The sequence below is a fragment of the Phaseolus vulgaris genome, chromosome 8 (genome assembly GCF_051622355.1).
Source record: "Phaseolus vulgaris cultivar YP4 chromosome 8, ASM5162235v1, whole genome shotgun sequence".
In the NCBI taxonomy this organism is placed as follows: domain Eukaryota; kingdom Viridiplantae; phylum Streptophyta; class Magnoliopsida; order Fabales; family Fabaceae; genus Phaseolus; species Phaseolus vulgaris.
In genome coordinates, this window is record NC_143505.1 from 55,961,533 (window position 1) to 55,977,514 (window position 15,982).

The 15,982-nt window shown below is 33.7% G+C and overlaps 1 protein-coding gene and 1 pseudogene across 1 annotated transcript; one reads left to right on the forward strand and one right to left on the reverse strand.

Moving 5' to 3' along the window:
• Positions 1-8,862: 8,862 nt before the first annotated feature.
• Positions 8,863-11,645, reverse strand: LOC137826471 (uncharacterized). The gene is made up of 4 exons (XM_068632443.2): positions 11,138-11,645; positions 10,749-10,926; positions 10,027-10,102; positions 8,863-9,302 (listed from the first exon to the last, which is right to left on the reverse strand). The coding sequence occupies exons 1-4, from the start codon at positions 11,424-11,426 to the stop codon at positions 9,159-9,161; spliced, it is 687 nt and encodes a 228-aa protein (XP_068488544.1). The 5' UTR covers positions 11,427-11,645; the 3' UTR covers positions 8,863-9,158.
• Positions 11,646-11,914: 269 nt separating this feature from the next.
• On the forward strand, positions 11,915-12,501 carry LOC137827275 (uncharacterized; annotated as a pseudogene).
• The last annotated feature ends 3,481 nt before the right edge of the window (positions 12,502-15,982 follow it).

The window sequence follows — 15,982 nt, forward strand, 5'->3', positions numbered from 1 at the left end:
AACATTGTGTATCCAAGGTACATGGTGAACTTTGAATGATTATGCTTAATGTTTCAAGCCTAAAAAAAGTTATATGTTGATGTGTAATGTAAACAGTCACTAAGATTGTAGGGGTTACCCATTGCAAGTAAATATTTTGTTATATATAGGTTGGATAAATATCTTGTTATATATAGGTTAGATACTCCAAATGTTTAGTTTAATATAATTTATTGTTGATCAAGATTTTGAAGGTTAATGTTTGGTAATCTGATTATGTTTTAATACTTTTTGGTGTTTTTAGTATTGTTCTATTTTGACCGTTGTTAAGGACGCACTTCTTTGGTTGTGTTATTTATTTGGATAAGAAATAGTTGGTAATTTTTGTTCCTAGTTTGGAATAGATTGGAATGTGAGATTCTATTTTATTTTTCTTCTTATTTCTTGTTTTTAATTCTTGTATAAGGGTTGAGTCACCACTTAAGTGATTTATATTTATTTATTGTTTTTTTCTAATAAAAAAAATTATTGATTAAAAAACTTGATTTGGATTTAAAAAAACAATTGTTATAAAATAAAATGCAATAGGATTAAATTTTTTTAATGAACCAAAACATAGGTGACACTCCTAATATTATCTAAATCTTTTTACTATAGTAAAGTGATTGTAGTTAACTATCAATTTAATTGAATACAAATAATTAGCTGGCCATAAAATAGATTAATTCGACCGGCACTGGCTTGTAACTCAAGTATATAATTCGTTGAAAAGATGGGATTGCTAATGGTCTAAAGAGAGAGACCTTAGACAATAAGAATAACATAAACAAACCAAATGCTTTTATATTTTATGTTAACCTTTAGCTGCCTCTGAAATGAAAAACAATGGCTTCAAAGTTGATTTTGGGGGAGTCTTTAAAAGTAGTTCAGATGAAAGAAAAATCACACTTCAACAAAACGAGAAATATGATAGGAGTGAGTAAATTTGAATGATTAAGGTATGACTTAGTCTTTTTTTGTTTTTTTGTACCTTTTTTATATTACCATTGAAATAGTATACTTCCATGATTATGATCCACGTTCTCTCATACGGTGCCTCTTCCAAATTAAATAACCTTTTGTGCTTTGGAAAATTACAAGGTTTAGGTTTTTAGAATTATATTCATTTTGGATTATTTGAAGTTTGATGGAGTGTAACGAATCTTTCACAGCCTCACCCTTTTACTACCTTATTATAAACCCCATTGCTAAAGCTTAACTAATACCATTTACTAAGAAATTCAACGTTGATAAGTTTGACATAAAGTTGCTAAAGCTTTTTGTACTACACAATATTTGTGCCAAGAGGCTAGAAACTTGGTTTAAATATGAATTATACATATCAGTTCATTGTTAACCTTGAACATAAAAAAAACCTTGAATGGTAACTGAATTTAAATACCAACCACAAAAATTAAAATTAAATTTTTTTAAAGGTTGAGGTTTGCACCCACTTATATAATAGGCTACTCTGATATCATATTACAAAGTGGACTTTAAGCTTAACTCAACCCCATAAAATCGACTCATTAAGTTGAGGTTTGCACCCACTTATATACAATGAAAGGCTCTAATCTCTAGTCGATGTGGGATCTCCAACAAAAATATGTTTTTCTTTCATATCTTATGTATCCTTAGTGTAAATTTTAAATTTTTTGAGTACTTATAATAAAAAAAACTATTAAAATATGTTATTGTTAGTATTTTTTAAACAAATGAATTTATATTGAAAATCTATTTGACACGTAAAAAAATTTGATACGTGAAAGTACATGAAAAAAATATTTATCCTGATTTTAAATATCCATCGAGTTTACCCAAATTTTCTTGATTAATATTTTTGGAAAAGGATGTTTATTTTTACCTACTTGTCTGCTGAAGATGGAGGATCTGGACTTTTTGATTGGGTTCACATTGTTTTTGTTTCGATTGTCAAAGTTCAGACAATGATCCATTGGATAAGGTGGTGGAAAGAAAAGAAAGTCGTAAATCAATTAAACTATATGATTACTTTTGCCCTTTATATATATATATATATATATATATATATATATATATATATATATATATATAGATGAACTGGCTAATTTGTAATTAAATTCATTAATGTCTTTCACTTTTTGTGCGTGGACGATGAATTAGAATAATCTTATAATCTTACTCATTCAAGTAGTATATAGATGATGATTACCAACTTAAATTGACCATTGTATTTTCTTAACAATAATAACAATTAATTAATTTCACTTACAGCTGGAGATTTACCTGAATATCAATCACTGTACTCAAATGATTCAAAATCATTACAGAATATTTGAGTTTGATTTAAGTCATCAACATCCCTTATTTTTAAATTCCTCTCAAAATTTGGAATATGACTAGATCACGGTATTCTAAATGTAATTTTTTGGTTTTGATTTTATGAGTTTTAGTACAAACAAAAATGATATTTTGAAACAAAAATTATATTTTGAAGATTATTTGAATAGCTACCATTTGAAATATTTGAAATATGAGATATAATATATTTTTAATAATAAATTTCTAGATAAATAATAAGTATTATTTGTGATGGTGTGATTAAAATGTTGGATTTGGATTACATTCCATTGGTTATTTTTTCTTATTCTAACTAGTGTTTAAATCTTATCATTTGTATTCAACTATTAAACTAAACATTAGGCTTTCAAGTTCAAATAAAAGTTTTCTTTACAGCTCATTAGAGATTAATGCCTAATGCAGGTCACGTTGAAAAAGTTGATCCCATGAAGCATAGGCCTAACACGAAATTCTGTTAGAAAAAATTATTGTGTAAAGGATCAAAGTATAAGGTCTAGGTGTTTATTGTAGAACATCTTATGGCAATTGTTGATGTATGATTTGCAAGTTTAAGGAAGATTTTCGTTCAGAGCTAGTAGAACTTTGGTAAGGGTTTGTATGGTTGTACGGATCTTTTTGTTTTTAAATTGTAAAAACTTATCTATATAGATTCATGTTAGCTCCAACTTCTTTATATATTTGTTTAAACCCTTCTTCTTATATTTATGTGAGGAACCTAGGTTAAGGAGGATCCGTTTGGGATGTTACTTTTTGATTGGTTTTAGAACTAGTTTTTTAAGTCACTTGTAGTATATATGTAATAGAGTTGAAGTATCCCTCAAATACTCTCATTTATTTTATTTTTTAGTGTATTAATAAAAAAAATTATATTTCTTATTGCTGATAAAATAAATCGAACATATCTACGTTCTTTTTTAGCGTGACGTGCATTAGCTCGGTCTCGACAGCCGCAATGGTCGTGTCGACACAGGTGTTGTGCTCCTTGTCGAGGAGGGGTGCTGAACCAAGTGGTGTTCAATGTTTTGAAGAATCCAAATCCTTTGAAGGATGATGAAGCCTCTGCTTTGCTTGATGCTGCTGTGCTGGTTTTAGCTTTGTTCTGGGGTAGTTTAAATGTTGTAATCAACCCTTGGATTAAATCTCAAAGCAATTAGCATCTCAATCTTTAACAAAGTAAAATGTTTTTCAAACTAAGTTGAAACAACCGATTGTTTTGTCGAAACAACCGATTGTTTACACTTAGGTGTTTTGAGAAAGTTTGAAAACTGTTTTTGAATGGTGAATTTTGTTAAGTAACAAAACAACCGATTGATTCGAGGAAACAATCGATTGTCTGTTTTGAAACCATAACAGAAAAACTGTTTTCTTTGACTGAGCTTTAAATGCTTTAAATGAATACGCTCCAATCATTAAATGCTTTGACCAATCTGTTTTAAATGCAATTAAGAGTTTGTTAAGATTTGATAACAAACTATATTCTTAGATATATTTTGAAAAACTGTTTTTATGTTTTAAGAATCTTGAAACAAAGTTTTGATAAAAAAAAAAAGTTTTTAAAAGAGTTCTGAGATTGCAAAAGTGTTGAGAGATTGATCAAGGTGCTGAATAGGATTCTACTTGTATTGATTTCAGATATTCATCTGTAACAAGTGTAATCTTTGTAAAACTGCTGAACAATTCGTGTGTGTGTTTTACTGAGATTGGCTGTGTGTTCTTGAGGTGTTCAAGATCAGCAATCTTAGTGTTGGCCAAGGAGAGTGTGTTTCTTGAGGTGTTCAAGGTCATTCTCTTGGTTGTGGTGTAAGTGATCAAGTGGTGATTGCTTACTGGATATCATCAGGGTTTCTGAGAAGACTGGATGTAGCTTTTGTTTGGAGTGAACCAGTATAAACGACTGTGTACAATTTCTCTATCCCTATCTCTTTAATTCAGTTTTGTTATTTTGGAACTGGTATAAACAACCGATTGTTTCGCTAAAACAACCGATTGTTTTTCCAGCTTTGTGCTTTTGTTGTTTGTTTTGGAAAAACTGAATCCTTAATCAAGGTTCTTTCAAAGTATTTTCATTTTAAGGTTAAAAGTTTGCAAAAATCTTTCTTAAACAATTCACCCCCCTCTCGTTTAAGGTCATATATTCTAACACATATCTACGTTCTTTTTTAGCGTGACGTGCATTAGCTCGGTCTTGGCAGCCGCAATGGTCGTGTCGACACAGGTGTTGTGCTCCTTGTCGAGGAGGGGTACTTGACTTAACACTTCCTTGGCCTCCGGCCTATCCTCGGTCGCTCGGGGATCCAGGTCCACCAGAGCGACTGTGGGTACCACCAGTACCGGTTGGGCTTCTTGAGGAGAGCTCTGCCTCCGAGAAGATTTGTGTTTAGGGGAGCGGTCGTCTCGCAAAGGCTCTACTCTAAGACTTCTGCATAACATTCTCTCGCCACCTTCTAATCCACATGAACCGTGAGAATGTCTCCTAATGGCAAAGGGAACTTCATCGCCAGGTGGGGCGTCGACATGATCGCCATCAGCCGGTTGATGAAACGGTCATCCAAGGAGGATGTTATACGAAGCATTCGCGTCAATCACCAAGTATCGGATCTTGATGGTCTTGCAATTTTTTTCCTCACCGAAAGTGGTATAAAGCTCGATGTAGCCTTTAGTACCAACCCTTTCGCCCGAGAAACCAACCACTTGGTCATCATACGACACCATTTCGGTCTCGGGTATCCTCATGGCCTTGAAAGTCTTCCAGTAGAGGATGTCTACTGAACTTCCCTGATCTACTAGCGTCTTTCTGATGGTGAACCTGTCGATATCGACCGTTATCACCATAGGATCGCCTTGTCGGTAATCGACACCTTTGAAGTCATCGTCGGTGAAGGTGATAGGCGGCATCCTCGACCGGAATGACATCGCGTTCACCTATTGCACCTCTCGGAGGTGTTTCTTCCTGGAGCTGTTGGAGCTTCCCCCACCGAAAAATCCCCCGACGATTGTGTTGATGACTTCTCGGTTCCCCCTTCTCTCAGTTTCCCATGGGGAGTCGTCTCTTCCCGGAGGGTCATCCCTCCTTGTCCGTCGCTCGAGTCATCGGCCGTCTCGTGGCCTTGGAGGCGAATAATGTCTTCGCTTTGCGAGCTCGTATTTGCGAGGGGAGTACTTCGTACCTCGGCTTCCCCAAACGAACCGGCGCAGGTGCCCAACCTGGATGTGTTCTTCAATTTTATCTTTTAGAGCTAACATTCTTTTATTGAATGCTCGTTGTTTTGATGATACCGACACTGTTTTCCTCGGGTGGAATTCTCTGGCTTGCTACCTTTCTGGGGGGAGGGATCAGCTCGACGCTAAGTGCCTCGTCCAAAATTCTCCCCCTCTCAACTGTTAAAGGGGTATACTTCGAGAATCGGCTTCCCCGGCTGTCTCTGCGCCTGTCACTTCTATGGCCCGATCGGCCTTGGCATTCTTTCTCCTCCTTCCCCTTCTCACCCCTGGCCTCTAACCGGGCTTGGTTACGAAATTCTCTCAGCTCCTCTAGCTGCATGAACTTGGCTACTCTTTTTCTAAGCTCGTCTAAGCTAGTGGCCGACTACATACAGAGGTTGTCGGCAAACGGTCCCGGTCGCAAGGTTGTTAGCATGTGGTGCATAGCAACGTCCGGACTAAGGTTCCAGTTGCTCATTGCCACCTTGTTGAACCTGTCGACAAAGGTTCTCAAGGATTCTTCCTTCTCCTGGCGAATGCCCACCAGGGCGATGGAGGTCAGGTGGTGTGGCCGGCTGGTGGCGAACTGTCTCGAACTTGGCTACGAGCGTTGCGAAGCTGTCAACGGATTTGGGCGGGAGTTTGGTGAACCAACTAAGGGCTCCTCCCTTCGGGGACGTGGAGAACACTCAGCACAATATCGCGTGCGTGGTGTACGCAACTATGTGCTCGTCCGGGTTAGTCGTGCCATCGTACCGACCCCTATTGAAGCCTTTCCACTTGTCCGAAAATGGAGCTTTTATGATGGAGTTGGTGAAGGGGTGTCGGTGAGTTGAATCAAGGGTGGCAATCGTCCTGACTGACTTGTTGAGACAAGACTCACCATCCATCTCATGGGTAGGAGCCTTATCTTTGGACTTCTCAACCGCTCTCAGGTTGGGAGGGGAGGTGAATGACTTGCCGACAACGTTTGTCGGCCCAACAGATGGTCCTCCCTCCACCAGCTTCTTCCTCATATTCTCATTCTCCGTCCGTAGAGCCTGAATCTTGTTCATTCTTCCTAACGACTTCTTCATTTTTTCTCTTCATCTCGGCTATTTCTCTCTACAAAGACAACAACAATGCCATCTGGTTAGCTTCATTCACTCTTTCTATGCTTCGAGTTGATATAATCTACTATTACTCTTCAATCGATTTCTCTCGATCCAACGGTGGACATCAATTATTCTCGATAGAGAAATGAGATCTAGAGAACTATTGAGAGACTTAGTATTCTTCCTTCCTGTCAGCAGTCAACTTCTGCTTCAATTTCCTTCACCAAACTTCTCACTACAAACTCATTGTTTACTAATATGCTTTCCATCGTTAAGGTATGAGTAGAACCAAATTATTATTTCTTAGTATTCCGTTAACTTCTTAAATAATGATAAAAAAAAATCTTCAATTTCAACATAAAATATTTTATTTTATCTCATTCTAATCGAACTCATCTCATTTATTTGAGTCCATTCATTCATTTATTAAATGTCTTATCCTTATTTTAGTACAAACAATGAATGAGTAACATTGCAGCCTTTTCCTGGTTATTGCCAGAATTGGAATGCAATTTCCAGTGTTAATTAAGAGTGTTGCCCTGTCTATTTAACACCTAAAAATTATCATTAGTCCGTTTGAATTTTGCTCCCCAATTTATTACCAAAAGAATGACCACTCTGATGTTCCAAACTTTGCTTGCTTGGAAAACGAGTTTGTAAATTTGTTCAATTCAATTTTTTTTTCTAAAGAGTATAATATACTTTTTATTTTGAAAATGTGTAATATTTTCCATTTCCTGCACTGAATTGTGTTCTCTGTGAGAACTCTGGGAGAAAGAAAAGTAAATGACATCCTACAAGTGTGCGAAAATTATGAAGAAACTTATATAATATAATATAATAATAATAAACTAATATATTTATATAATAATAATATAAATATATTCATATAATAATTTAAATGTATTTACAGAATAATAATAAAAGAAATAAATTAATAATATAAATATAAAATAATAATAATATAAGTAAACTTTAAAATAGTAATAATATATAAAAAAAGTAATAAAATTATAAATAATAATAGTAATTAAAATAAATTTAATAATAAAAACAATTATAAACAGTAATAATAAAAATAAATATTAATTAGAAATCTAATAATAATTAAAAAAATTTATTAAATAATAATATTAACAATAATTTTTTATTTTACAAAAATATTTTTTATATGTATCTATAATAAAATAAAAATATTAAATATTAAATAAATTTAGGATTTAGTATTAATAAAAATAAATACTAATAATTCATAATAAAATTATTTATAATATATAAAAATAAGTATACAAAATTTTAATTATTAAAATTTATAAAAAAAAATATTTTCTTTCTAAAGATTAGGATAAATATATAAATTCACATTCTAATATTTTAAAACAAAATAAAAATTACCTCACACACATCACATCACTCACCTTAATAAATTTTCTTCACAAATTCACTCTTTCTACCTTAATCCAAACAACTTAACTTTTTCACCTTTTTCTCTCAAATCAATTCAAATTCACTTTCTCAAATCATCATCTTTCTTCTTCCTAATCCAAATTCCTAATCCAAACACATGTTGTAACTAAATAAGAGAAACTTTCAATAACATGGGCAAATACCATTGGCCTGGCTGAATGCGAAAATTTCCAAGCACACATTTACAATGACTCCAACATTGATCCTCCTAACAGAAGTTCCTGCAAAGCAAATGCCCAAGAAGTGGAAGAGACAATACACTGAAACCTCTTGACCACCAAACTCCAACCCGTTTCGATAATTATACTTCCAGAATTTGGTGAGTAAAAAAATTCTTCTTCAATGGCAGTTCTATACAATCTGGTTAGAAAATACGCTGTCAATACAGCTGCATTTTTTTAAGACTTTGTCAAAGGCATGGCCAAAATAAGCAAAATCAAGCCTCTCAGAAGAAGCCAAGGACAGATCAGAATCAATTGCGGGAAAGTCAATTAAACTTTAGCAAGTGATGTTCAATTTCCAGTGTTTTAAAATTATCAAATAAATTGATGCTCGTCACATCTATCTTATATAAGTAATATAGATAGACTTGTAACATCTACATGAACCACAATACACAACATTAGTAATACCAACACCTACCTATCCAGAAATTGTCTCTCTTTGCATTTGCCCAGTAAGATGGTAAAAGAATAAATGGCGTAAAACAAAACAAGGAAGTAAAATCACAATATTACAAGAATACTACTAAACTCCAAGAAGATTTATTGCTGATAAAAAAACTAAACTAAAGTCCAAGAAGAATTTTGCTAGAGAAATCAGAATTTTTTTCTAAGACAACGTTGAGCATAATATTAACATTGATTGTTTCCACTGGACCATTACAAAATAGTATTAGGAGGTTACATTTATATATTGGTCATGGAGACGCCAGCCAGTTAGTTACTTCATGAGAAAACCACGATATCTCAACTATACAACAGACCAAAGCGAAGAAATTTCAAGCTGCTATTTATAGTAGCTTACATCTCCTACGACCTAATCCAACTCATCATCAGATTCAACCTCCAGTTCAAATTCATCAATTTCTTTAAAGTAAGCATTCTGTTTTTTCATATATTCTTGAAGCTGGTGATTGGGGATTGCATCTTTTTCTTTTTTAGATGTCAAAGTACGCTGTTTCTGAAAATTCAGCAAAGCAACTATGTATCAGATACTAGCAAAATATTTATTTTGACATGATTGAATAATTAACTTAAAAACAAGGATGCAGAATCTATAACTTATCGAGGTGCATGATATGAAGCTATAACTTACCAGAAAATTTATATATATGACTTCCACCCAACAACTATTTCAAAGATTTTATTAGAATAATGTGTAATGACAAAGGAAATATCAATAGTTGGAAATCAAAAAGAACGATTCTCAGATTGAAAAAGGCTCCCAACATTATTCTAATGCAATATAAATGGGTGAACAAGCTCCCCTATATCCCAACAAGATGATACCCATGACACAATCACCAAGGGGCAATCTTACCAATGCATCAAGATTCAACCTTCACACAAATTCATAACCTACAAATAGGGCAAGTACCCATTATATTTTAGATGTGAGGACATTTCATAGAGTCTTATCCTTCTTCTAATTCATTAGACATCAATGGAGGCTGGCGTAAAAATATTTATAGACAACTTCGGATCATTCATGGCACTGAAATTGACACATCCACTTAAAGGCAGGGGTACTCATCTTTTAACAGTAAATAAACAGTTATCGGAAATCTCAGTGCAATATTTTTAACAATAAAAGATCAGGTTCTTGTCTAATAACCAATTCAACATCATTTGAGTTTCCTAATAAAATCACAGGAACTTAGGACCATAATAGTAAATTAATATACCTTTGCCCGAGGAAAAGTCAATGCTTTGGCCTTGGATAGGTTCAAACCTTCAAACTCATCATTTTCATTTTTCTCGCTGTTTTTTCATCACAAAACCATACACCACAACAATTATATGAAAAAAATTCCGGAAGGAAACAATAAAAAGAAAAAAAATCAAACTCAGTTCTCTTAATCACGACAAGAGATATAATGAATGTATTCAACTATAACATTGTATCATTGTATCCAACTATAACATTGAATCCAACCAAGAGACCAAAAAAACATAAAATGTCATGGACATGCAGCATAGTAATGGCAAAACAGGACAGACTAAAGAGGTCAAATAAAAAAAAATAAGTATCTGTTCAGGAAAGCTTTCACAAATCCAAGACTTTTCATGTATTCAAACAAAACTTATAAGATTAATCTACCCAATCCAAATAGCACACTAGTCAACTTAAAATTTTAAAATGCAAAAGAGTGCTAACAAATAGCAACATACTCCTCTGACAAAGTCTGTACTCATTAACTAAGAGAAGGTCTGTACTCATTACTAGCATTTCTATTCGATAGAATCCATTACCATGGTTAGCATTTTATTCCCCAATCTCATTATTTTCCCCGTGTCCCAAAACTTCAAAAAACCCTCTCTTATTTTCCTCGATAACTGTATCTTAAAACTCAATACAACTTCCACAAAAACACAATCTACCAATTTTTTGAAGGTAAATACTTACAGACTATCAGATATCTTCAAATTTGGGGTGCTGCTAACAGGAACAGCCACTGCCTTCCCTTTGTCCTTCTTTCTTTTATTCGAAGAACGTCTTAGGCTGTACACTACTGAAATAGGATGAAGAGGCTCAGAAGCCTCAACATCATCAGAAGCTTCGGCATCAACAGCATCAACAATCTCTGAAGGAAAAAAAGAAAAGAAATCACAGAGGGATTAAACATAGTTATACGAAAGCTTGAAATCAAATAGCGATAATTAAATACAGTGATTAAACATGGTATATTGAAATTGAATTTGTCAAGCGACAGTAGTATTGCGAAGGTGGAATGTGTCTTTGGTTGCAAGAGAAACTAAAATTGGAAAATCAATAAAATAAGGAAGCGTGTGTACGGATTGAAGGGGGAGTTATTGAATCGGCGGCGTGTAGAGAGGGTGCTTTGAGAGTTGGTGTGGAGGGAACGGACGGTGAAGGAGGGGTAGGGTTTGGGGCATTATCGAGATTGGCGGCGGCGGCAACAGTGTTTTCAGTGACACGTGTATCGAGTGCAGAAGAGGAAGTAGTAGAAGAAGAAGAAGGGTTAGTTCTGTGAGGTTTTGGGGAAACAGGAAGAGAAGTGTTGGTGATATCGGAGAGAGGCTTTCTGCGAACGACCACTCGTCGTTTTCTGTTAGCTTCCATCCTTACTTGCGGAGTTGGATTTCTATTGCCGGCGAAAAACAAATTAAACGTGTGATGAAGCGAGTGCACAAACTTTACTGCAAGTGCGAGAAGGATGACGATTCACCAAGAACCTTCTTCTTTTTCTTCTTCTTCCCAGACACCAGGAATTCGAATTTTTGTTTTTCTTTTTTGTTTTCGGTTTAATACCAACGCCAAGAACAAAGGCAAGCCTTCTCCTATCCAATACGGGCTTGGGCTTACTAATTACATTGATACGTGGCAACAGCGCAAGATTCTGTTTAATTTTTTTTATATATTTTTTAATTTTACAGAGTATATATTTGAAATTAATTTTAAAACAATATACAAAATCTAAACTGAATTATTTTGGTTAAATATATTTTTGTGCCTGTGCTTTCATCTGAAATCTTTTTTTTATGTATTTGTAATAAAAGAAATTTAAATACTCCTAACTTCCAAATTACAAGAGAAAGCAACATAAAGATTCAAAATGGAAGCAATTCAATCATGGGTTTCAAATCACAAGCTAGGAACACTTGGTAAGATCAATTTAAGATATTGCATTTTTCTTTTAACCAAAAACTTAAGAACAAAACTCGTTTCAAGTTTTACTTTAATAATTTATATTTTATTAAATATATTATATATTATGAAGATTTCAACTAATTTTATATTTCTTATGGCATGGTAGGCCATTTTTTCCATAAATTTAATTATAAGGAAATTATAATTAATTGGTGTTTGGTTGTAGGGGGACTGTGGGCCTCTGGGATTGGGGCATCACTTGTGGCTAATTCACGTACAGGATCTCCAATGAAGCCCACTCTTAGACTCATCCATGCCAGGTACATAACATGTCACATACATACATATATGCACATTCATACATTCATCACCTACATAATAGTGTTCTTTGTTTTTGGGCATGCCCAGGCTTTAACTCTGGCAGTGTTGTCTGGTGTCGCGGCTTATAGATACTAAGATTCGTGCATGTGGCCCAAAACCACAGGCCCACGTTCTTTCTCCCACTGTAGCCCAGCTAGCTAAATGGGAGCTTCTAACTCCTTTCTAAAAATCAATATTATAAATAATAAGAAAATTTCAGTTTTAGATAATATTATCAATTATTAACTTCTTGTAGTTTTTTTATTATTATATAATATAATATAATATAATATTATCAGACTCCAAAAAAGAGAGTTTGGTGATTGAATTGTGTAATTGGTTACGAGAAAGACTTGCTTTTAATTGATTTTGAATGTATGAAGGGTTGTTTATAAATCAACTTCTTTGTGCACTTTCTTACTTTCTTTTTACACCTCCATAAATCGTCTAATTCCAAAAATATTCTTTTCGGCAGAAATTTTAAGATTTTTTATTTTATTTTTAAATTATATAATCTGTAAATTTTTAAAATTTTAAAATTTGAAATATAAAATTGCATTTCAGAATTCTATAGTTAATAATATATTTTTAAATTTCAAATTTTAAATACAATTTTTCTTCTTCTTCTAAATTCGTACTTTTAAAAATACATAAAGGTTGTTTTAACATCCATTTGGTAAATTATTAACTTATAGATAGATGTTAGGGCTTGCAACACACGGATAGAGGAAATCCTAGTAATAAGGGCAAAAGTATCAAAGTAATTTATGTTATGTTTTTTAGTAAAGCCTTTAGCAACTAGTCTAGCCTTATATTTCTTTATGGATCCATCAGGAGGCATTAGTGCAAAAAGGTTAAAAGAAGACGACTATTTTCAATTTAAAATGGCAGCTTTATAGTCGCATTTGATGTACATGTAGTCTTAAATCCAACACATAAAAAAGCGGCTATTTAGCCACATTCTTATTTAATTTTTTAAAAATAAAAAATAAAACTCTAAACCCTAAATCCTAAGATAGCAACGGCGGTGACGACAGCAGCGATAGAGCAAATATAGCATAGCAAAAACCCAAACAACAGACAATGAAGTAGTGGTGACCTTTGTCAATACAAGAAAACAAACAAATAAGATAAACAAAAAAAATATAAACCAATGGTGGAGAAGAATGAGAGCTCGAAACGAACTTACAATGACACGAAGAAGACAATGAAGGCTCGCAGAAGACGAGAGGAAGCACGAGAGCATAAACATAAGAGAAAATGAAGCTTTAGAGAACCCTTTGCCAATGCAAGAAAACAAACAAATAAGTGAAACGAAATTTTTTTATAAACCATTGGTGAAGAAGAAAGAAAGGTGATCGAAATGAACTTATAATGGCATGAAAACACAATGAAGCTCGCAGAAGAAAAAGGAACACCAAAGAAGAAACAGAGAGAAAACGCGAAGCGCCAAGAAGAAAGAAAGTATGAAAGCATAAGTGGCGCGATTCAGAGTTAGGATAAAAAATGACTTAAGAATGCGGCTATTACAAATAGCCACATTCATAAATGAAGTTAATTTCAAAAATGCCACCACATTTTGAATGACAATATCTGATCGTAAAAACGCATTAAATAAATAGTCGTTGTTTATACATTTTGCACTAGTGATGGTACTTCTTAAAGATCCGCTTACAACCAATGGGTTTTGCTCCTTTAGGCAAATATACTAATGTCCATGTATTATTTTTCTTAATTGAATCAAGCTCAGTTTTAATGACCTTATCCCAATGTTTAGCATCAGGAACACTAGTAGTTTCTATACAACTTATTGGATCATTGTCAACTAGATAAGTGTAAAAGTCATCTCCAAATGAGATTTTCTTTCTCTGACTTTTACTCATTCTAGCATCCTCACTCATGCCATCACTAGCATTATCTATAGGTTGTTCAGATGTACCACTACTCTTTAGAGGAAATATATGTTCAAAGAACTCAACATTTTTCGTGTCCACTATAGTGTTACGTTCAATTATATCACTATTAAGAACTAGAAATCTATATGCAACACTATGTTCCGCATATCCTAAGAACATGCAATCAGATGTTTTAGAGCCTATTTTCCTTTTCTTAGGATAAGGTAACATCACTTTAGCTAAACACCCCTACACTCTTAGGTATTTCAAATTAGGTTGATATCATTTCCACAGCTCATAGGGTGTTTTACCATTTTTCTACACTATTGAGAATGTACTGTATGTTGAAGGGCTAAAACATAGTCTTCTAAGCATTAGCCAGTTGTGTGAAAAGGGATACAAGGTCAATTTTGAAGCCAACACTTGTACAATTTCAAATGAAATTTTTGGTAAGGTGCTGTTCACTAGAAAAAGGGTAAATAACATCTATCTCTTAGATATTATAAAGAGTTGTTCTGAAAATGAGTGTTTGTTGTCTAAAAATGATGAGTCATGGCTGTGGCATAGGAGGCTAGCTCATGTTCACACAAATCACTTGAATAAGCTAAGATCTAAGGAACTTGTTTCTGGTTTACCAAACATAAAATTTCAAAATAATAGATTGTGTGATGCTTGTGTAAAGGGAAAACAGATTAGAACTACCTTTAAATCAAAAGATATGGTTTCTTCAAATAAAGCTTTGGATGTTTTGCATATGGACTTGTTTGGACCATCTAGGACTGCTAGCTTAGTTGGAAATTACTATGCTTTGGTGATTGTTGATGACTTTTCAAGATATACATGGACTTTGTTTCTTGCTTATAAAAATGATGCATATAAAGCCTTTAAGAAACTAGTTAAGGTTCTGCATAATGAAAATGAAAATAGGATAAAACAGATTCGTAGTGATCATGGAGGAGAATTTCAAAATGCAAAGTTTGATAAATATTGTGAAAAACATGGGATCATACATAGTTATTCTGCTCCTAGGACACCCCAACAAAATGGTGTTGTTGAAAGAAAGAATAGATCACTAGAAGAGTTAGCTAGGACTATGCTAAATGAATCTGGTTTACCTAAATACTTTTGGGTTGATGCTGTATACACTGCTTCTTATGTGCTTAACAGAACTTTGATTAGACCAATTCTTAAGAAAACTCCCTATGAATTGTATAAAGGTAGGAAGCCTAGCATTAGTCATCTTAGGGTGTTTGGCTGCAAATGCTTTATTTTAAATAATGGTAAAGATAATCTGGGGAAATTTGATCCTAAATCAGATGAAGGAATACATATTGGATATGCTATAAATGGTCATGCTTATAGAGTGTATAACAAAAGAGTGCTTGCACTTGAAGAATCTATACATGTTGTATTTGATGAAACAAATTTTTTTGTGCCCAAATCTGTTCTGGATGAACCTGGTATGGATGATTTAAGAACCATTATGCAACAGAATCAATCTAGTGAGCTTGATGCAACTAATTCAAATTCTATCAAAGAATCTACTGTGAATGCAGGACTGCCTAAAGAATGGAAGACTCCAAGGGATCTCACTCTTGACAATGTAATTGGTAAAATTGAGAAAGGAGTCTCAACAAGGAATTCACTCAACAATTTCTGCAGAACAGTGGCTTTTGTGTCACAGATTGAGCCTAAAAGCCTGGAAGAAGCACTGCAAGACAGCAATTGGATAACAGCAATGCAGGAAGAGCTGAACCAGTTTGAATACAATGA

Bases quoted from the DNA above. Each gene is read 5' to 3' on its own strand.
- LOC137826471 (XM_068632443.2), bottom strand. From the start codon at position 11,426: ATGGAAGCTAACAGAAAACGACGAGTGGTCGTTCGCAGAAAGCCTCTC. The intron at 10,927-11,137 runs GTACACACGCTT...TTTTTCCTTCAG, and splicing joins AATAACTCCCCCTTCAATCC to AGATTGTTGATGCTGTTGAT. The intron at 9,303-10,026 runs GTATATTAATTT...CTGAATTTTCAG, and splicing joins TGACTTTTCCTCGGGCAAAG to AAACAGCGTACTTTGACATC.